The 23,016-nt window shown below is 39.6% G+C and overlaps 2 protein-coding genes across 4 annotated transcripts in view; both read right to left on the bottom strand.

Moving 5' to 3' along the window:
- The window catches only part of AKR1D1 (aldo-keto reductase family 1 member D1), a 55,312-nt gene extending 43,888 nt beyond the window's left edge, over nt 1–11,424 (bottom strand). Inside the window, exon 1 of one of the 3 annotated variants that reach the window (XM_043967459.1) lies at nt 11,300–11,424. In XM_043967459.1, coding sequence (XP_043823394.1) covers nt 11,300–11,386 — 87 coding nt within the window. In that variant the 5' untranslated portion in view covers nt 11,387–11,424. Of the gene's footprint in view, nt 1–1,968; nt 2,359–11,299 lie in introns of those variants that run through there. The other 2 variants (XM_043967461.1, XM_043967460.1) reach the window with 2 other exon arrangements.
- Nucleotides 4,813–6,930, bottom strand: LOC122728648 (histone deacetylase 1-like). Its single transcript, XM_043967458.1, has one exon. The coding sequence runs from the start codon at nt 6,607–6,609 to the stop codon at nt 5,161–5,163; it is 1,449 nt and encodes a 482-aa protein (XP_043823393.1). The 5' UTR covers nt 6,610–6,930; the 3' UTR covers nt 4,813–5,160.
- Nucleotides 11,425–23,016: the final 11,592 nt, after the last annotated feature.

The raw sequence follows: 23,016 nt of genomic DNA on the forward strand, positions 1-23,016 counted from the left end.
AAAATACAGAAAATACCATCCATTTTATTTATCTTTATGATTCATGAATATTACCATTGACATAAGGGAAAGACCCCTGTGTTTGCTTTGTATGAATATTTTAGCCACTGGTAGGAACCAGCTTTAAAGTACTTTAAGAGCCAATTGTTAAATTTTCAGTGAGAGCATTTACAATTCAGAAATTGGCAAATGCTACCAATCAGAACTTGATTTATTATTTTTTAATTCTAGGCTTAAAGTGATAAAGAAAATGGTCCCATGAGTTCAATTAACCCTTCTATGCAAATAACTCCCAAGTCTATGTATCCTGTTCTCAACTCTCTCCTGAGCTTTAACCAACTGCTTTCTAGGAAGAACCAAGATGACTAAGAGGAAATTAAACCCCAAGAGAGTGAAGTAATACTAATTAAGTTAAATTCAATATGAGATATTTATGAAACATGGTGATCTCAATTCCAATGGATTCAACTATCCTCTCTAGACAGATGAATCCCAAGCATCTCAAACAACACATTCTCAAACAAAACTTATTTATTCAGCCCCAAACCACCCCTTTTATTAATTTTCTTATTTTTTAGAGTACCATGGGCTTTCCAATCACTTAGGTTCAAACTTCAAAGTGGTCCTATACTCTTCAACCTCTTTTATCCATATGCAATGAGTTACATCTTATTTAGCCATCTACCAGGAAATCATTGCCTACTCAAAGTGGTTATATTGTTATCTACCTTGCAATTCTCCTCCTTTGTCCTACTAGGAACAGGGTCTTGACCTGTTCAGGGACCAGACCTCTGGATCTTGACCTCCAGAGACTAAGACTCCCTGGTGAAGATAATCCATTCATCTATGCCACTTGGCACTGGGGCTGAGCTATTCTAATTGGTGGGTGAATGAAAACTCATCCAACTACCTATATCCAGGTGGTCCAAAAACGTGCTTCCCATCCCATCTAGCCATTCATCAGAAAACCAGGGCCTACCCAGCAGGGACATCCTATCATATGACTTGCCATAATATATATTACCACCCCTTCCCTCCTCCCCCCTACCTTTGTTGGAACATAATCAAATCAACATTACTAGAAAGGGTATGATAATCAACTATCCTTTGGCTCCATTCATAATCTCCATGACTTCCCAGATCAAAACTTCCTTTCCTGTCCACTAATCCTCTATAAGTGTTATATCATCCTATTAGAATTGAGGCTAACAATGGTCTCATCTTTATATTTGGATTCATAGATCCTGGTACAGTGTCAGGCATATATTAGGCATGTAAATACTGTTGATTCATTGGAAAATATATCCAGATTCATTATCTTTCCCTCTACTTATACAACTACCACCTTAGTTGAGGTCCTCATCATCTCATCTTTAGACTACAGTCACAGCATTCAAGCTCTTATCTAACTTATCTAAGTTATCTTCCATATAATTATCAAATCAAAATTCCAGGTGTAACCATGTCACTGCCCATATCAGGAAGCTTCAGTGGATTTCTGTTGCTTATAGGATAAAATATAAACCGCTATTTATGGCATTGAAAACTCTTCACAATCTGATTCCAACCTACCTTCCCAGACTGATTATACATTAGTTCTTTTCATATACTATGGGTCTAACAAACTGGATTACTTGCTGTTCCCCATATACAACATTCCATCTCCTTTCTTTAGTGCAGGCTGTTTCTCATATTTGGATATACATGAAACCACAAATCTCCATTATATGAAACTTGCTTTTCCTTTTACATATAAAATAAATTCAACATGTAACTTTCAAAGTTCTCTTGTTTGTCCGTTTCTTTCTGTACTTCCTCATGTTCTCTTCTGTGCTTTAAAAAAATGTGTCCACCTCCTTGCCTTCCCTCTTCACTTCCTTCATTCCCTTCCCACAGATATACATGCATAGTCAAACAAAACAAATTCCCATATTGGCCATGTTTGAAAATGTATATCTCATTCAATACCTTGAAAAGCATGTGAAGTATGCAGTGTCATTCTGTACTGGAAACCAGGAGAACTGATATTCCTTTTCTTCCATATCAATACAGGAACAAATATGGTAACCATCAGATTTGTTGACTGAATGACCTGGTAGACTACCCTGATGCCTCATCATGGCATGGTTGTAATTCTGCAGTCTTGAAGGTAAATGTCAGTGGAAAATGACTTCTGGTTGGTTGTAGCAAAGATTTTGAGTGTGGCCATCAGGACAGGCTGTGTCTATACTAGTTAAGACTGGCTGTTAAATTTGGCAGGGATTGATCAAGTGCTCAGTAAAGTACAAGGATCCAAAATCATCCTCCAAAATAGTCTTTGCCTTTAAGAACTCACATTCCGGGGGCAGCTAGGTGGTGCAGTGGATAGAGCACCGGCCCTGCATTCAGTAGGACCTGAGTTCAAATCTGACCTCAGATACTTGACACTTACTAGCTGTGTGACCCTGGGCAAGTCACTTAACCCTCATTGACCCGCAAAAAACCCCAAACCAAACCAAAACAAACAAAAAAAGAACTCACATTCCCCCTAGAGGAAAACAAGATACACACAGATACAGAAAAGAAGAAGAGAGAAAGGAAATAAGAACTTATTAATTGCCTCCTGTGTGCTGTGCACTGTGCTAAGCACTTTACAAATATCTCATTTGATATTCACAACTTTGTGAAGTAGGTATTATTATCCCCATTGTTTTTACAGTTAAGGAAATTGAGGCCAACAGAGTTTAAGTGATATGTCCAGGATCACTAGTGTCTGAGACTGGGTTTGAACTGGGGCCTTCCTGACTCTAGACCCAATGCTCCATACAGCTGCCTATGAAAAAATAAAATTTCCATAAATTTAAAATATATGCAGATGAATTTTTGTTACAGCGACTCATGGGGACAATCTATTGAAGGGTGGCAAAATTACAATCTGTATTGGCGCAGAGAAGACCTCCAATGATGAAACAGTGGGTTTTCTGTAGTATTGACATCTAAGACTGAGTCACATATGCTAAGGGTACATGTAGCCCAGTACCAAGCACTCAGTACTTAATAACTATTTACTGATTATTCTTGACCTTTCATGTATCAATTCCTCGAGTCATTCGTACCTGGAACTTTATAAAACATCTCAGATTGTGAAATGAAAACTTTCAGAAATCACCTAAGTATAGAATTAGGAAGGACCTTTGAGGTCACTTAGCCCATTGCCTTATTTGACAAAGCAGGAAACTAAGTGAAGGTACAGAGAGGTAACTGCATGCATAAAGTCACACAGCAGAGCCAAGTATTCGGACATTCTCTTCTAGGATAGTCTCTCTGCCTGGCCTCCCAAAAGACTCACTCAACTGCCACAATGCTGACCCCAACGCAACCTGGAAAATCAGCTGCCAGTCATCAACAGATGTGTGGGGAGACATTTTTGACAGCCGGGGACCCGGAAATCACACTACTAAAACTGTCTCCTCACATTAAACTGGATTTGATCCTTCGGGTGATTGAAGGAGTATATTAGAAGTCTTCAGGCTCTCCTCTACTCCTACCTCAGGCTTCCCTGGGTCAGGTGAACTGGTGGCTGCCTAGATTCTGATTTCTGGAGATCTATTCCTCGGAATTGTTGGGGTAGAGGAATTTATGGTCTGTTGCTGCCTTCCTTCAGGATGGGAGCTAGAGGGATCCTAGCACAAGCCTGCTTGATGGGATTCTGATTTTCTTCCCCTCTCTACTCTCTTCCCTTCCCAATATGAGCACAAGCTGGGACTGCCTCTCCTACTCTAAATTCTGTCTCCAAATTTCCAGGTATTTTCTATTTTCTGGTAGACAGTGTGATCTGATTTAGGTTTTGTTTTTGTTTTTTTTTTAAAGGAAAACCTTTTCTCACATCCTAGAATCACCATTCCCTTCCTATGCTGGGGTTTTTTGTTGTTGTTGTTGTTTTGTTGTTAATCATTTCTAAAAGTGAAGAGGGGTGTTGGAAAGCATTTTCTTCATCAACAAATCAAACAGTAAGCTTCTATATCTTTTTATGTCTTACTTATTAATTAGAATGCCAACTCCTTATAAGTTGAAACTATGGATTTCTTTTGTATCTCTTCTTTCTAAACAGAGGGTTTTAATTAGGTGAAGGATATTTGATTTCAGGTAGAGAAATTCCCTTCACTCTCCCACTGGCAAATAGCAATTACTTAGTTCTTGAGAGCTACTCAGGAAGTTACCTGAATCTGGTAGAGGTTATATGATTTGTTTAGAGTAAGGGGCTCATTTGGGGTTACAGAACTAGAAAACTCAGATTCTAGGGAATGTGATCAGAGATCTAGATCTTTTTTTTTTTTTGCATAAAAATGTACCAGTTTTATTACAAAGATTCTTCAAAAAAACAAAAATAATCTCAAAATGGAAACCACACCATAGATTCCAACCCAGACCACTCTCACACAAACAGTCGACATCGGTGGGTCCTAGCCAGGGGAAAAAAGGGGACTATTTGATACCAGTGAAAGGGGAGCCAAGAGCCCTTAGCCTAGAATCTGCTGAGGTATGGGAAGCACAAGGTGCCCCTGGCTAACAAGAGGTGAACCAGCAAGAAGGCACATCCCTGCCACATGCCCATGGACCGAGGGAACCAGGCATAGCATCTGTGAGCAGATGCTAACTTCACCTCAGGACAGGGGAAGGTGGTTGGCTAAATACCTGGACCTACACAGGAACCGCCAGAGGAAGCTGGACAGACATATTACCTGTCATGCTTTCGAAAACTTCACTGAGTTTCAAATTAAATTTAGAGGAATAAAAAGGCCGAGAGAGAGAGAGAGAGAGAGAGAGAGAGAGAGAGAGAGATAAGGGGGGCTGTGGAGGCTACTCAACCCAGCCACCTAGGGCAATGTGTCCTATGTCATCTTAAAAATAACCCACCTAGAAAAAATGCTCCCAGGCCCTAAACAGCAAGTCAGGCAAGAAATGGATTCACCTGACTGGGTCTCAGGTGTACAAGGCAACAAAGGCATTGGATCGGGTAGCCAACAGCAAACCCCCTAGTTCCTGTGTTGTAGGGACAGTTCTAGTTCATATATTTATATATAAATAGAGAGACATATAGAAAATATAAACTCTGAGGATGTAGGGGTAAGGAAACAGGAAGGAGGTATGGGCAGCAGGCCCCAAGGAAAGCTGGATCGCTCAGGCCGACTTGGTTTCCTCCTTCACCCCTTTGGCTTCAGGTTTCTCTTCCTTTGTCTTCTCCTCCTCTTTTGCTTCTTTTTTCTCCTCTGGCTCTCGATCCTTCTCCTCTTCCATTTTAACTCTCTTGGCTTTCTTGAAGTTGGCTGAGTTCTTGCAACCACCCTCCCCTTCTTCATCTGAGTCTGAAAACTCCTCCTCACATGCGATTCTCTTGTCTGAGGAGCATATTGAAATTCGCTTGTCAGGATCTTCTTCATCCTCATCTCCACTGTCCTCCTGTATCCCATCCTCAGGAATGGGCTGCATCTGGACACCAGGAGCATGTGGCAACATCCGAAGGTTCTCAAACAACCTTTGCTTGATCTTCTCCAAGTACTCATTGGTATTCTGATTTGTCATGTTAGATGGGCTGATGTGAAGTTTGAAATCCGGTCCAAAGTATTCAAAGTAATCATTGTAGGGAAGTTCGTTGGGAATCTCTGTGTCCAAGGCCACAGCTGTCTCGTACGTCCAGCACCGGGCTACATTGTGGATGGTGTAGCCGCCCCCTCCCAGCATCAGCATGGGCAGATTGAAGCTCTTGACAAACTCCACGCACTTGGCATGGCCTTTAATGGTAAGGTTGAAACAGCCTAATCGGTCTCCGGACAAGGAATCAGAACCACACTGCAAGACCACTGCATTGGGCTGAAAGGTCTCCATCACCTTGGACATAACTGGTTTGAAAATGGCCTCATAAGACTTGTCATCGATCCCATCTTGAAGCGGGTAGTTGACAGCATAGTATTTGCCTTTGCCAACTCCAATGTCCCGTAGGTCACCCGTTCCCGGGAAGTATTCTCCATACTTATGAAAGGACACTGTCATGACCCGATCTGTGGTGTAGAATGCTTCTTCCACGCCATCGCCATGGTGAATGTCAATGTCAATGTACAGCACCCTCTGGTGGTACTTTAACAGTTCCAGGATAGCCAACACAATGTCATTGACGTAACAGAAGCCAGAAGCTTCAGACTTCTTAGCGTGGTGCAGGCCCCCAGCCCAGTTCACAGCAATGTCCGTCTGCTGTTTATTAAGCTTCACTGCACTAGCTACAGATCCACCGGTGGATAGCTGACAGAACTCAAATAAGCCATCAAACACTGGGCAGTCTTCACCAACATTAAATCTCTGCATCTGCTTGCTGTACTCCGACATATTATCAGGACGGATAGAGCGCAAAAGCTTAATGTAGTCATCACTGTGGTACTTGGTCATCTCATCCACATGGGCTTTGTGGGGCCGATAGATCTCCATCTTCCGGTAGAGTCCATAGTTTAGTAGCAGGTTGTGAGTCATTCGGATTCGATGGGGTTTCATTGGGTGGCCCTGCCCATAGTAGTAATTCCCGACATCCCCATCGTAATAGTAACAGACTTTTCGCTTAGTGCCCTGAGTCAGCGCCATCTTGCCTCGCACCCCAGAGATCTAGATCTTGAAGGGATGTCAGAGGTCATCTAGTCCATCCCTCATGGCAAAGAAGGTTAAGTAATTTGCCCAAGGTCTCACAAGCGGTAAGCCCAAGAGGAATCCCTTGATTCTAACGCCACAGTTCTTCTACTGTACAAAGCCCCCCCTTTTCCAAGATCAGCTCTCTGTCCCCTACGCCATGATGCCTCTATTGAAAATATGCAGAAAAATCCTAGGTAGCTCAGTAAATAGAGCACTGAGCTTGAAGTCAGGAGACTTGAATTCTAATCTGGCTTCAGATACTTACTAGATGTGTGACCCTGGGCAAGTCACTTAACCTCTGTTTGCCTCAGTTTCCTCAACTGTAAAATGGGAATGATAATAGCCTCTCCCTCCCATGGTGGCTGTGAGGATCAAATGAGATCATATTTGTAAGGCACTTAGCACAGTGTCTGGAACATAGTAGGCACTTAATAAATTATCATTTCCATTCTGCCCAAGTCTCAAGGAACTGAACATTCATAGATACAGTTCAGATGCATTCTTTCTCAGATATGCTCCTATATAATCATGCCTATAATCCTTTTTCATGCACTAATATACATACAGAGAACCAGTCACATTGGAATGGGCAATCACATATGGCCCCAGATATATTTTCCTCCACGTGCTCCTATGTGGCCATACATCCATTATCTGTCAGAGACAGGACCTGAATTCAGGTTTCTTGACTCTAGGGGAGGTTTCTATCCTCCAAGCTAGGCTGACTTTCAGTGTTCTATGCATCTCCCTAAGACTGTCAGAGCTTAGTTGCTAGTCTATGCTGGTAGAGATTATTTCTATTCAGATCACAAGTATGGACCCCCCAAAATGCTCACCTGTGCTAACAATAGCTAGCATTTCTGAATGTAACCACAGTGCCAAAATTCATTAGCACTGGACCTCCTACTTACTGATTAATGGAGATCAATGCCCCTTGCCTATATGAGGAGCAGAGCAGAATTGGTGAGAACAGGAAACAGAGGGTCTGCTTCCCTTTGAATTTTCTTCAAATGTTCTTCTAGTTCTTCCAGCTCTTGGGGTTCTGCAGTTGCTTTGCAAGCTTCTGGATTCCAGCTTTGAGAGAGAAGATAGATGATGCCAATCCCACTTCAGGTGGCTGAAGGAAAAGATTCTGGGAAAAAGCTGATGTGACAGGAGCTTGTAGTCTCCATCCTGTCCCTATTCCAAGCTTACAACACTGGAGACTTTGAGGAACTTCCCCATGAGAGAAATCTAGGACTCTCTTTTAGTTAAACAGACCTACCTCACTTCCAATGGGTGAGCTCCTTCATTCTGTATTGTCTGCTACATATCTTCTTGTTTACTTTTTCTGAAGTCTGTTTCACTATCAAAATTAGATAAACGTATTTCTTTGATAATATTACTATGTGGGTTCATTGTGGAACTGATATTTGGTGGGAAAGGATTCAAGCTTGGGGTCCTTCTCCTCAATTAATGAAACAGTCATCAGAATTTAGACTGAACTTGAAAACCTCACCCCGTAGATAAATAATATTTAAGAGAGTAGGTAGATGTATTAGCCTGGTACTCCTGCTCTCTTAGAAGGACAGGGTGGTCAAACCACCAGGCCCCAACTTCCTGCTTCCCCTCCTGGCAGGAATTAAAGTCTCTTTTGGAGAAAGATGGAGGGAGAAGAGGCTAGAAATATTCATTCTGTCTCCCTTTAAGTCACATGACACCTTTATGCTACATGTGAGAGACATATATATGTATAGACACATACATATGTGCCATATATATCGCCTTAAGGTTTCCCAAGAGACTGACACATGTTATCTCACTTGATCCTCACAAGAATCAAAATATCATGGACTATGACATACACATATTCTCCAGCATATTTAAATTAATGAATGAATAAGCTTTTATCATGCTTACTATGTGCAATGCACTGTGATAAGCATCATAGATAAAAAGGGAAAGGCAGAGAACTTTCAAGAAGCTCATATTCAATGGGGATCACAAGACATAGGGAAGGTTTCAACTGCCTGAAGGTCAGTTGGAAGGTTCCCATGGTCCTTAGGATACAGCAATAAAACAGATTGAAATGCATCTTTAATGTCATTTCCACTGAAAGAACCATGCCCATTTTGATACTGAGCACCTCGATTGTTCTGACAAACACAGTTGAATGAGAAGAGACTTGAAGCTGCCCTGGTCTCCAATCCCAGGCCAATGAATTGCCTGGGGCTGACCAGACTTTGTCAACTCCAGGCTCTGACTATATGATAGATCTCCCCAAATCTCCCCTCCAGAGATCTCCAAGTTTTATATACTTTTCCTTGTTATATAAAACAACTTATCTTGTGAAACTGAGAAAAAATTACTCTTCCCAAAGGCACTCTCATAGCTCTTTCTGTTTTGGTACCCTATATAAACCCTGTCCCCAGTTCTCTTTTTGGGTACTCCTAGCACTTCCCATGAGTTGCAACTCCTCTGCCCCAATTAAAGACCTTGATTTTGTTATATTGATTGTTTTTATTAATTTTCAGGTTGACAGAGCCAAGGATTTTGGTGGTGAGAACCTTCCTTTTGGGTTCTTGAACACCTGTCCTGCTGTGGAGGAAGGAACTATTGTATTTATAGAAACAGTTGTCAGAATGCATTTCTCCAGGGGCCACTTCACTGGATGATGGCTGCAGGGGTCCAGCAGGGAGTAGGACCAGTGATCTGGGAGGGAGCAGGCAGTCCCTGGCTTCTTTCAAGTCCCTGAATAAATCCTTTTGTTTGTTTGTTTGTTTGTTTGTTTTTAGTGAGGCAATTGGGGTTAAGTGACTTGCCCAGGTTCACACAGCTAGTAAGTGTTAAGTGTCTGAGGCTGGATTTGAACTCAGGTCCTCCTGACTCCAGGGCTGGTGCTCTATCCACTGCACCACCTAGCTGCCCCTAAATCCCATTTTCTACAGGAAATCTTCTCCAATCTGAGAATTAAGAGGGATCAGTGTCTTCCCTCTGTTGATTACATCCTACTTATTCTATCTGTAGATTGTTTGTACAAAGTTGTTCACATATTGTCTCTTCTATTTGATTGCGAGTTCCTTGAAAACAGGAACAGTTTTTGCTTTTCTTTGTATCCCCAGCATTTAGCACAGTTCCAGGCAAATAATAGGTGCTTAATAAATGCTTATTGACTGACTGTTCTTCCCAGAGCTTTTGAGCTGATAGCTCTGTTTGGGGTTTGAGGAAAAGTGGTAGTTGAGGTATGACAGTGATTTGACTTGTCTGACACATGCTGCTGCTTCCTTCTCCTTTGTGATGCCTTGTTAATACACTAGGCTGGCTTGGCTAGGTCACCAGAGAAGCAGTCACACATTCAGTCATTCTCATATACACAGCCAGCTATACATGAGCTTTCTCTGTCTCTGTCTCTCCTTTTCCTTCTCCCTCTCTGTCCCCCTTCTCTGTCCCTGCTTCTCTCTACTCCCCTCTCTGTCTACTCCTCCCTCTCTCCCCGCCAACACAGACAGTTTCATATATATTCTACTCAGATTGATTAGCCTCTATAAAATTCAAACACAGAGAAACCAGTAGTTACCTCCTACATACACTATAACCACAACCCAGATTACTGAATAACAAATGAAAAAGGAAGCCTGTTCAGGTGGTTAACTATCCTTGAACCATTTACTCATTCTAAGTTAAAAAATAATTCACAAAAGAGAACAATGACCATAACTTGTGTTACAGGGGAAAAAGCCCTGAATTTGGAATCGAAGGTTTTGAGTTCAACTCTCAGCTCTTCCATTTACTATCCATATGTGGTTGGGAAGTCAATTAACTTCCCTGGGACTTAGTTTCCTCATTTGTAAAATGAAGGGGTTGGACTTAGATGATCTAAGATTCCTTCAGCTCTAAATCTATGACATATGACTCATGTGTCCAAAAAACATTTCTATATTGACCTACTGCAGTGCTTCTTAAATGTTTTGGCCTCAGGACCACCTTAAAAATTATGGAAAAGGCTGAAGTGCTTTTGTTTATGTGGGTTATATCAATCAATATCACATTAGAAATTAAAATTTATAATTAAGAATTATTAAATTAAAAAATACCTATATTTTCCAAAACAAAAAATTAGTAAGAAAAGCAGGGTTTTATTATGTCATTATTTTTGCAAATCTCTTTAATGTCTGGCTTAATAGAAGACATTTAGATTCTCATATCTGTTTTTGCATTCAATTTATTGCACTGTTATTTTGGTTGAAGTATAGGAAAGACATATGGCTTCACAGAGGTATGTATTTGGAAAAGGAAGAGCACCTTGACTGACAAATAATGTCTTAGTGTTATCGTAAAAATAATTTTGATATCATGGAACCCCCTGAAAGGGTTTTGGGGATCCCCACACTCTGTGAACTACTGGCCTACTGGATCAAAAAAAGGTGTAAGTCTTAATGTGAAATATTCATTAGCGTTTAAAGGAATATAAATAATATTCTTTAGGTTAAATTCTCAACCCTTTTCTTAGTACCCATACAAAAGAATAACAGTTCTACTGAAATTAGGCATATGCAGAATAAACTATGACTCAATCAAATCTACTCAAAATAAAGTTTAAACAAGTATGTCTCAAAACAAAGTTGCTATAATAATGACACAGGAGGAAAAATAGAAATCATCTTACGATATCTGAATAGGTACCAAGCCCAATGATAGGAATGCTATTTCCATCATTCAAAGGTATTCGGTGATCATTGGCAGTCAGGTTCATTGTGCAGAAGGGGAGTACCAAGGCTTTGATTTCCAAGTTCCCAGCACCTCTAAGCTTTATGTAAACTGTCGGGGATTAGGGGCAGTCCTAATGGGAAGGAGGGACAACTAGAGGGAGGTGGAAAGTTAAAAATCAATTTCTTAACCTTTTCTACATCAGGGAAACAGAAACTATTGTTGTCCTTTAACTTGACCTGCTGGTTTTCCCAAGGGAAATGTTAAAAAAAACACCCCACTTTATCCCTAAAAATGACAAATGACTGCCACAATAAAAAGACCCCATGGTTAACTTGGATCAGCCATATTTCCTTCCTTCTATTCCTCAGGTTATAAAAACCCTTTTATCCCCCACCAAAAGGGCTGAGGAATGGAGGGTTGTGGTATTGAGCAAAACAGACCACAGAAAATGGGTAAGAAATGCTACTTAATTGTGGCATATGAATGTAATGGAATCCTATTGTGCTGTAAGAAATGATGAGCAGGCAGATTTCAGAAAAACTTGGAAAGACTTAAGTAGACTGATGCTGAGTGAAGTGAGCAGAACCAGGAGAACATTATACAAAGTAACAGAAACATTGTGCTATGATTAACTATGATAGACTTAACTCTTCTCAGGAATACAGTGATCCAAAACAACTCCAAAGGACTCATGATGGAAAATATTCTTCACATCCAGAAAAAAAAGAACTGTGGATTCTCAATGAAGATTGAACCATACTGTTTAGCCTTTTTTTTTTTTTGAGGTTTTCCCCTTTTGTTCTGATTCTTCTTTCACAACATGACTAATGCAGAAATATGTTTAATGTGATTATACATATATAACCTATATCAGATTGCTTTCTGCCTTGGGGAGGGGGAAAGGAAGGGAGGGAGGGAGAAAAATTTGGAACTAAAAATCTTATGAAAGCAAATGTTGAAAACAATCTTTACATATAACTGAAAAAATAATAAAAAAATACTTTTGTGATAAAAAAGAAATGCTACTTAAAATTCATTGTATTTTTTAATCAGTTTCCAGGAAAACCTGGAAAGACTTCTATGAGCTGATGAAAAGTACAAAGTGACATGTACTGTGTACAAAATAACAGCAATATTGTAAGATGATCAGCTGTGAATGGCTTAGCTATTCTCAGCAATTCTATGATCCAAGACAACTCTGAAGGATCTATGATAAAAATGCTATTCATCTCCAGAGAAAGAACTGATGGAAACATAATTAAAAAATTTTTTTCCTTGAGTTTTTTTTGTCTATTTTCTTTCACAACATGACTAATATGGGAATGTTTTTCATGACTACAAATGTATAACTTATATTGAATTGCTTGCCTTCTCAAGGTGGGGTGGGGAGGGAAGAAGGGGGAGAATTTGGAACACAGAGTTTTAAAAATGAATATTAATATTGTTTTTACACATAATTGGGGAAAAATAAAGTGCTTTTTTTTTTTAAAGAAACGACTGATAGGGGGCAGCTAGATGGCGCAGTGGTTAAGCACTGGCCCTGGATTCAGGAGTACCTGAGTTCAAGTCCGGCCTCAGACACTTGACACTTACTAGCTGTGTGACCGTGGGCAAGTCACTTTACCCCCATTGCCTGCAAAAAAAAAAAAACAAAACAAAAAAACGACTGATTAGCTTAAGTCTTTTGAAGGATTTTCTGCTGAGTACTTTTTAATTTTTTTTTTTGGTGGGGCAATGAGGGTTAAGTGACTTGCCCAGGGTCACACAGCTAGTAAGTGTCAAGTGTCTGAGGTTAGATTTGAACTCAGGTCCTCCTGAATCCAGGGCTGGTGCTTTATCTACTGTGCCACCTAGCTGCCCCTTAGAATTATTATTATTATTATTATTTTAAAAAGCGTAGTATAGTGAAATAGTGCCTCAAAGATAAGCAGAAAAGAATGAGATCAAAGATCTCATATACTCTCCATTCTAGCCAAACTTACCCACAACCTTTCCCTCAGGTCTGGAATTCCTTCCATCCTCATGGAATCAATAGCCCTTTACAAATATTATCTCATTTGATCCTTACAACAAACCCCTTTTTACAAATGGGGAAACTGAGACAAAGGTAAAATGACTTGCCTAAAGTCACGCAGCTATTAAGTGTCTGTAAACTCACAGCAAACTTACCTTCTATGAGAAGCAACAGCATGTACATATATAAGCATCTATGTAATATATACAATATAAATACAAAGTAATTATAGGAGGGAGGGTGCTAGGAACTGGTAGAATCAGGAAAAGCTTCATACAAATGGAAGGTGGTGCTTGAACTAAATCTTACTTATCTGCATATAGGTTCTATCTCCCAGTAGAAAGAATAAAAATTTTAAAAATGTAATAAACATTTTTATTTATGGTTTTGGGTTCCAATTTTTATCCCTCCTTCCCTCAGTCAAAATGAATGGATTTAAAAAAATATTTAAGTGTTACTATGCACCAGGCCCAGTGTTAAACCCTGGAAATAGAAATCTTTTTTTTTTTTTTAAAGTCCCTACCCTCAAGGTGCTTTCATTCTAATGGGTGAGGACAACTTGTAAAGAGGAATAGTGACTAGGGAGGGATGCTTTATTGGGGGAAATAGAAATGGGTAAAGCAATATACACACTGGGTTATATGGAATAGTTTACATACTCTCAGTCACCAATCAATCAGCTGGGTTTCTTAATGTATATGTTGTATCACCTAGTGAAATGTGAGTTCCCTGGAGGGCAAAGACTTATTATTTACTGGGGGTTTTTAAAATCTCCAGTGCTTACAGTGCCTTACACATAGTAGGCACTTAAGAAATGTTTATTTGTTGGCTTTTAACATGCAAATGTTATAATTTGACCTTTCAAAATTGAGCCCAGAACCCTGAAAATATGCTGGAATGACAGCAAAGGCAAATAAATACTTACAAAAAAATGATACAATAAAGATATACATGCCAAGGGTTCATTTAGGGAGATAGAAAGAAAACATGGTATGTTTGCTTTTTGTTTGTTTAATTTTTTAAACTACTATAAGGATTTAACTTTGATCAGAATGTAAACAGTGATACACTTACCACACACATAGAACTCAAGAAATACTCAGTCAAAGGTTGGGTGCCTTTTTTTTTTTTAAGTTATGACCAAGGTAAATGTTTCCAGTTTAGGTATTGGAAATTTTGCTCATGAGGAAAAGTTAACATTTCTCACTAGTTGTAATATAACTGTCAGCAATATTATCTATAAAGTTTTTAGTCAATAGAGCAAAAGATCTGAAAACAATATCTCTGTGATCAGTTATATATATACATACATACATATATATATTGTATACCTGCCTAAATGAAGTTTGCTAAACCTAGTTAGTGTGCATGTAGAAACTACCCTGGATATAGGTAGAAATCAGTGGTCAAACATAAGTGCCATCTATTCAGCTAGAGTCTAGTAATATGCCAGTGATTGCCCTTTTAATTTTTAAATCAACTTATTTCACTGAAAATAACCCCTTATTTGTTTTTGTTTCAAAACCAAAATGTGACCTTCATACTTTTCCTACATATATTTTGTTGTTTGGGGGGGGAGGCTATTTTGATCTGCTGATTGCTGGTACCCCTCCCACTTACTTCTAGTAAAAAAAAAAATCTGCCCAACAACAGCACTCAGACATTGCGATACAGATCCAGAGTTCTGGGTTTTCAACTGGGGTATACATTCCACTGTATGTCTGTGCTATGGGTCTAGCTTCCCTGAGGAACTGAAGGGCTGGGGAGCAACACGCTTGTATGTCAGAAAGTAATAAACTGTTTTTCCTTTTTTAAATAGTATTTTTTTCAATGACATGGAGAGACAAATTTTAAGATTCATTTTAAAAAATAATAATAAACATTTTTATTTAACATGTTGAGTTCCAAATTCTTTCCCTCTTTCCCTCCCTCTTTCCCACTCTCCCTAGGGTGGTAAGCAATCAGATATAGGTTATACATGAGCAATTATGAAAAACATTACCATATTAGCATTTTGTACAAGAAAACTTGAATAAAAGAAAAAAATGAAAGTAAAAAAATAGCATGCTTCAGTTTGTTCAGTCAATGTAATTTCTTTTTTTGAAGGTGGATAGTATGCTTCATCATTAGTCCTTTGGGATTGTCTCAGATCATTGTACTGCTGATAATAGTTGTCATTCACAGTTCTTCATCAAACAATATTTTTTTTTCATTCTTTTTTTTTTAATGTATGAGGTATTTTATTTTTTCCATTACATGTAAAGATAGTTCTCAACTTTTGTTTATACATGCTTTACAATTTCAGATTTTTCTCCCTCCCACCCCTCCCTCCCCCCTCCCCTAGACAGCAGGTAATCTGATATAGGTTATATCTATATATCTCTATACATATACATATATATATATATATACACACACACACACATATATACACATAATAACATTAATCCTATTTCTGCATTAATCCTGTTACAAGAGAAAGTATCAGAGCAGTGATGCAAAACCTCAAAATAGAAAGAAAAAAAAAACCAACAGCACCCAAAACAAAAGAAATAATATGGTTCAATCAGCACCTATACTCCACGGTTCTTTCTTTCTTTTTTTTTCTTGGATTTGGAGATCCTCTTCTATCATGAGTTCCCTGGAACTCTTCTGTACCATTGCATTGGTGAGAAGAATATAGTCCATCACAGTAGGTCAACACTCAATGTTGATGATACTGTGTACAATGTTCTTCTGGTTCTGCTCATCTCACTCATCATCAGCTCACGTAAGACCCTCCAGATCAAACAATATTTTTGTTACTGTGCACATTCTCCTGGTTCTGCTCACTTCACTATACATCAGTTCATACAAGTCTTTCCAGGCCTTTCTGAAATCATCTTGTTTGTCATTTCTTATAGCACAATAATATTCCATCACCATCATATACCGCAGCTTTATCATACACATTGATGGGCATTCCTTTGATTTTCAATTCTTAGCCACCACAAAAAGGGCTGCTAGAAATATTTTTGTACAAATAGATCTTTTTCTCTTTTTGGGGATGCCTTTGGGATATAAACCTACCAGTGGCATTGCTGGATCAAAGGGTATCCGCAGTTCTATAGTCCTTTGGGCGTAGTTCCAAATTGCTCTCCAGAGTGGCTGGATCTTTTCACAACTCCACCAACAGTGGATTAGTATCCCAGCTTTCCCACATCCCCTCAAACATCCAATATTTTCCATTTTTGTGATACCTCAGAGTTGTTTTAATTTGCATTTCTCTGATCCATAGTGATCTAGAGCATTTTTCATATTATTATAGATGGCTTTGATTTCTTTGTCTGAAAATTGCCTGTTCATATCCTTCGGCCATTTATCAATTGGGGTGATGTCATGACTTGAAGTGAATTGGATTTAAATGAAGCAAAATCACCAGCCTCACTATCTTCTCAGGAGCCATCTGAGTCCAATGGCAAGATAAACATCAGGACCACTGGAGATGGTGTTGGATATAGTGGGAGGCCTTGGTCTTTTAAGCTAAAGCTTTTTACAGGTCTCAGTTTGCCTGGTGCAATGCCGTTTCAGTAATGAAGGCTAGGTCAGAAAGGAGGCAAAGACTTGAAGACATAGCTAAAGTCAGTGAAATCTCAGATCCAATGATATATTAAAGATATAAAAAACCCTTTACCTCCACATTAAAAAAACCCAAACAAACAAACAAAATATTTGTAAATCTCCAGCTTGATCTGGCCCTGAAATCCTAGAATAAGACAAACATGAAATTCCAAGAAGGTAGTGACAGGACTTGCCCAGACTTTCCCTCCAGCTCAGTCCTAACATCAAATCTGAAAGTCAGGAAGCAGGTTGGAAAAAAGAGCAAACAAACAATGCACCATAAAAAGCTATTCTGGTGACAGAGAAACCCAACACATAAACCCAGAAAGGAATGACTCCAAAATATGTCTAGACAAAGCCTCAAAGAAAACACAACTAGGATAAGATTTCAATTAAAATTCCTTGATAAAATGAAGCAAGAGTTTAAAAAGTTGAACAAATGTTTTTATTAAATGAAAAGAAAGTGTTAGAGGAAGAAAATTGGAAGTGAAATGAGAGCTAGGGAAGAAAGAATTGGAAAGAAAATTATCAGGTTGGCACAAGAGATAAGAAATCTTTTCCAAGCAACAAATTCTCTGAAAAAAAGTGAGACAAATAGAAGTCCTGATTCCACAAGAAAACAAGAAGTATTAAAACAGTCAAAAGGATGAAAAAAAACCCAGAATAAAGTATAAGGTATCTCATAGTAATAACAACTAACTAGGAAAAGAGATCAAGGAGAAAAACAGGTTGGACTATGGTGGACTATTTCCCTGCTCAATAAGTTGCTGTGATTCTCAGTTACCTATAGGATCAAATATAAAGTCTGCTGTTTGGTATTTTAAAGTTCATCATAACCTAGACCTCTTCTACTTTTCTAGTCTTCTTATACCTTATTCTTCATGCATTCTATGATTCAGCTACATTGGCCTATTTGTAGTTCCTCAAACATGATGTTCTATCTCCTGTCTTTATACCCACTGTGTCCTATGCTTTGAATATTCTGCCCTACCACCTCAGCCTCTTAGTTTCCTTGGCTTCCTTCAAGACTCAGCTCATATATCACCTTTGGGAGTAAGCCTTTCACCACCCTTCCCCCTCCCACTAATGCCTTTCCCTTTAAGATTACCTTTCAGCTATTCCCTGTATACCTTATGTGAAGTTTAAAATCTAAATTGTGTGGTCTCCTTAAATTAGAAGCTTTAGCACCAGTCTTTGGGCATTACGCATTTATTAAAGCATACCAGGTATTCATGTGGAGTTCATAAAATTAAGAAAAGGCCTATCTAGCCTAAAGTTCCAGCCTGGTCAGGTTCTTCCTCAAGTCTTCCACCACGAGCCTGCTTCAATCCCGAACTCCTCCAAACTGAATGTGGAAGCTTTTTTGATAGGTCCAGAGCATAGGAGGTCCTTACACGCTGCTTCAAGCTGATTGGCTAGCATTATTCAAATCCATTGGTTCACTGGACTTGAAGGTGGTCTCGAGTTAAGTTCAAAGTTTTTAGCTTCTGAGAACAATACCTTCTTAAGCGCTAGCCAGATGTGGTTACAATCTAATTAATTTGACAGGCTAATTAGCAGTCAGTCACTCTCACTTAATTCAATCAGTTTAGATTAATCTCCAGGTGGGCCTTTGAGTATCTGCTAAATCCAATTATTTTATCATACTTATAAGTACCTAGTTATTGTTGTTTTCTTTAGCCAGCCTAAGCTTCTGGACCCATGTTTCTAAACACCCTCCTTAGCCATACGATTTCAGAGTTGGAAGAGATCTTAGGGACCATCTAGTCCAACCATTTCATTTTACATAGGATGAGAATGAGGGCTGGAGAGATTAAGGAACTCAGCCAAGATAATACAACTTGTGAGCAAAGCCCCAAACTGCAAAGCTCTGGTTTTTTGGGGTTTTTTTGCGGGGCAATTGGGGTTAAGTGACTTGCCCAGAGTCACACAGCTAGTAAGTGTCAAGTGTCAGAGGCCGGATTTGAACTCAGGAACAGGGTCCTGAATCCAGGGCCGGTGCTTTATCCACTGCGCCACCTAGCTGCCCCCCAAAGCTCTGTTTTTAGGAGGGGAGAACTAGGGAGCCAGGTGTGAGGCAGGGCAAGGGAACTGGGGAGTTTAATCACTTTGGTCATTCCCTCTCCATGTCAGTGTTTGGGTTCCCTTGTATTGCATGTGTCTCTGGAGAGAGAGTATACTACAGTGGGTTGTAATGCAACCTGAATTCAAGATCCTGAAACTAAAAAAATATAACAAAGAACTTGGGCCATGAGGACAATGACTCATAAACAGCTTTGTCCTTGAGAACACCCTCTGAGCTCTGTTGTAATCTCTGGATACATGCAGCTGAGGTCTTGGGAAAAAAGTAAATAGAAGAGAATGTCACTTCTCATCTCAAATCTAGGCACACATCATGAACATATTCACCTTCACAGTGGGGACTATACATAAGTGTCTCTCTTTCTGAGTCCTACTTATTACTCTAAATACAACAATGACTTTCTTTAATAACATTGTTTTCTATGGTTTATTCTTCAAACCAAAAAAGACCAAAGTCTCCTACTATAGCTGTGCTCATCTCCACATCTTGCCACTGGACCCTGATGACCCCAGAGGAGAGAGTGAGGCTGGTGGTTTTGTACAGCCCTCTCTCACTTAGATCCAATTCACTTGCAAGTCATGACATCACCTCCCTTGCTGCCATGATTATCTTCAAGAATGAAAGACAAGGGGCAGCTAGGTGGCGCAGTGGATAGAGCACCAGCCCTGGATTCAGGAGGACCTGAGTTCAAATCTGACCTCAGACAGTTGACACTTACTAGCTGTGTGATCCTGGGCAAGTCGCTTAACCCCAGTTGCCTCACCAAAAAAAAAAAAAAAAAAAAAAAAAAAGAATGAAGGACAAACATTGAAGGTTTGAAAATACACCTTTTCTAGGTACACCTGCTCCACCAATTCCAAGCATCAGGAGACTATCTAGTCAGCTCCTTTGTAGCCTGGTAGATAATTAATGATCACAGGCAGGTGTGAGCTTTTCTTGATTTGAGCAAACAGCTGTTTCCCCTTTAGAGTCTACCATATGTTCCCTTTCCTTCTCTCTCTCAGAAATGGTGAGAACAAGGGACAGAAAAGGAATAAATTTTTTATGGGGGTCAAGATGGACCTCTCAAAGCTTTCTACCTTTCCTTTCTTGCACCACATGTCTAAATAAAGTTTCCATTTGGATGAATATTTCACCCTTTTCACACATTTGTAGTGGGTCCTTATGGTAAGCTCCTCATTTTTTTTTTTTTTTTGGTGAGGCAATTGGGGTTGTGACTTGCCCAGGGTCACACAGCTAGTAAGTATCAAGTGTCCGAGGCCAGATTTGAATTCAGGTCCTCCTGACTCCAGGGCCGGTGCTCTATCCACTGTGCTACCTAGCTGCCACTCATCTTTTTCAAATGGTTCCTCTTCTTGCTTTTCTAGAGTCTTAGCCCCCACCATCCTTTGGCCTATAGTCTATTACCTGGTTAGGTGCTGGGATCCCTCCCCTTTATTTATTTTGTTCTTCACCTGGGTCTTTCTTCTTTAGAGATGGTTTTCTTCTCTATGAATCAAGAAACATTTATGAAGTGCCAATTAAGGGCCAGGCACTGTACCAAGGGACTCCTCCAATTCAGTTTATTGTTGAGGCCATTTTAATCTCTACCTAAAATCAGAACGTCTAAATGATTTACCAAGTGTGCTATTGAATATTACATCCAGCCTAATCTCTAACCATTGCATTGACTCTCTCAACTCCCCAAATCAGGAAAATGTTTGAAGTTGTGTTGTTTGTTTATTTAAAATAACCCAAACTCGTGATGGACGTCTAGGTGACCATGACCTCCTCTTGAGGTTTCAAAATCTGTCAATATGCTCAGGTTTGTAACACTGTCCTGATGCAATACCCCAAAAGGCGCAGGCTCTTCACCACTTTTTTCATAATGCTGCATTTCATTTTCATTCCAATGGGCCGGTAATCTAACTTTTAAACTTACCCTTGGAATTGTTTTTGGATTCAACAGCATAATGTTGGTTTTAGCTTCCTAGAAGCTTATTATCCCCAATTTCTGACAGATTTTCAAAAATGCTTAGGAGCATGCTGCCCCCGGTGGCAGAACAGGGATTTCTGGTGCACATATCTTCAAGGTATAGCATTTGGGAAACATACTGACAGCTGCCTTAGACATGTGCCTGTATTTACCAAGGGATTGTTAGTGTTACACAAAAAAATTTCCCAGGCTTAATAAAGTTACAAGGAGAAGGGATTTAGATCATCTTATCTACCACTCTCCCCAGATATTTCAGAGAAGGAAACTGAGGGCCAAAGCAGCAGAAGTAGCTCGCCCAAACTAGTAAGTAGAAGAGCTAGGATTTGAAATATACACATGTGTGTATACATACATACTGTAAGGTGCTAAAATTCTAGCTATACTGTCTAAAATATCTAATGAGTGGTCGCCAATAAATTATAAGCTTTAGCAAGAGTTTAGACTTTTAAGCATTTATTAAGGCGAATAAGAATTTGGTGAAGAGAGAAAAAGAGGCCTAGATTCAGCTGACTATCTCAGGGAGCCGATGTCTCCAGCTCCTTTCCCCCCTGAGGTCCTCCAGAAAGAGAGCGAGAGAGCAAGCCCTGCCTCTTCTTTGTCCCACAAGCCTCCTGTGAAACTGGGAACATCCCATCCACAAGCACACACAGCTCCAAGCTAATTGGCTGATAGCTTTGATAGACAGTACCCACGAGCAACGTCACTTCCTGACGCCATGGCTTGCCCTCAGATGCCTTCTCCTCATGGCAGAGCTTTTCTACAGTAACTCTCCAGCAGGTGGCGTCACTCCAATCGTTATAATACATACATACATATATACATATATGTCACCTATGCTGAAGAATGATTTCTACAATCTATGTATTTAGGAAAAGACTGTTCTTAATTGGATTAATCCAAAGGACTTTTGCCCTTGTCCCTTCAACACATTAATTTTATGTTCAAGGATATTAGAGCTCTTCCTTGAACTTGAATTTCTTTGCTCTTTCAAAACTGGTTAAGCCTTTGAAAATAGCATGTAATCTAGGACACTGCTTGGCATCAGATTAAGTACTGACAAAATTTATTTTATTCAGATGACTAAGAGCTTCTGGCTATTGAAGAATGATTTCTCAATATATCTGAAAGGATATGGGATGGGTTAGTGTGCTTCCACAACTGTTTATGGGCTACTGGGAGTTCTCTGCATAGATTTCTGTATTTTGTTTGGGGGAGAAATGAGAGGTGTGGTACCCATTACTCCCTTGAGAGCTTACACAGGGGCTGGGACTCTTTCACGTGCCTCTATGGAGAGAGATCTACCTAGACCAAAGCTATATTTTGAGCTTCTTACTGAAAAGTATGGGTGGGGACCAAAGTAAGTCAAAGACAGCTGAGTTTTAGATTTATTTTATTTGTCCCTAGAGGACAGAACTAAGCACTAAGGGTCCATCAGATAGTAAGCTCATTGAAGGCAGGGACTATCTTTTCCCTCTTTTTGTATCCCCAGTGGTTTAGCACCATGCCTGGCACATAGTAGGCACTTAATAAATGTTCACTAAATTGAGTTGACCTGAATAGAAGGAGCAGTGAGACAGATTTCATCCCAGTAAAAGGGAAAACTTCCAAACTCTCTAAAAGTAGAATGGAATAATTTATGAAACACCAAACTCCATTTCATAGGAGATCTGTGAGAAGAAATTAGACACATCGGAAATGTCGTAGAGGGGATTCTTTTTCAGAGATAAAAATGTTGTGGTTTAGTTGTTTCAGCTGAGTCTGATTCTTTGTGACTTTGGGTTTTTCTTGGCAAAGATTCTGGATTTAGCATTTCCTTCTCCAGTTCATTTTACAGATGAGGAAACTAAGGCAAATAGGCTTAAGTGACTTGCCCAGGGTCTCATAGCTAGTAAGTGTCTAAGGCCAGATTTGAACCCAGGAAGAGAAGTCTTCCTGACTCCAGGCCCAACACTATTCACAGCTCCACCTAGTTGCCCTGATAAAAACAACAATAATAATAGC

The sequence above is a fragment of the Dromiciops gliroides genome, chromosome 5, assembly GCF_019393635.1.
Source record: "Dromiciops gliroides isolate mDroGli1 chromosome 5, mDroGli1.pri, whole genome shotgun sequence".
NCBI classification, from domain to species: domain Eukaryota; kingdom Metazoa; phylum Chordata; class Mammalia; order Microbiotheria; family Microbiotheriidae; genus Dromiciops; species Dromiciops gliroides.

Coding starts and splice junctions, on each gene's coding strand:
- LOC122728648 (XM_043967458.1), bottom strand. CDS start 6,609: ATGGCGCTGACTCAGGGCACTAAGCGAAAAGTCTGTTACTATTACGAT.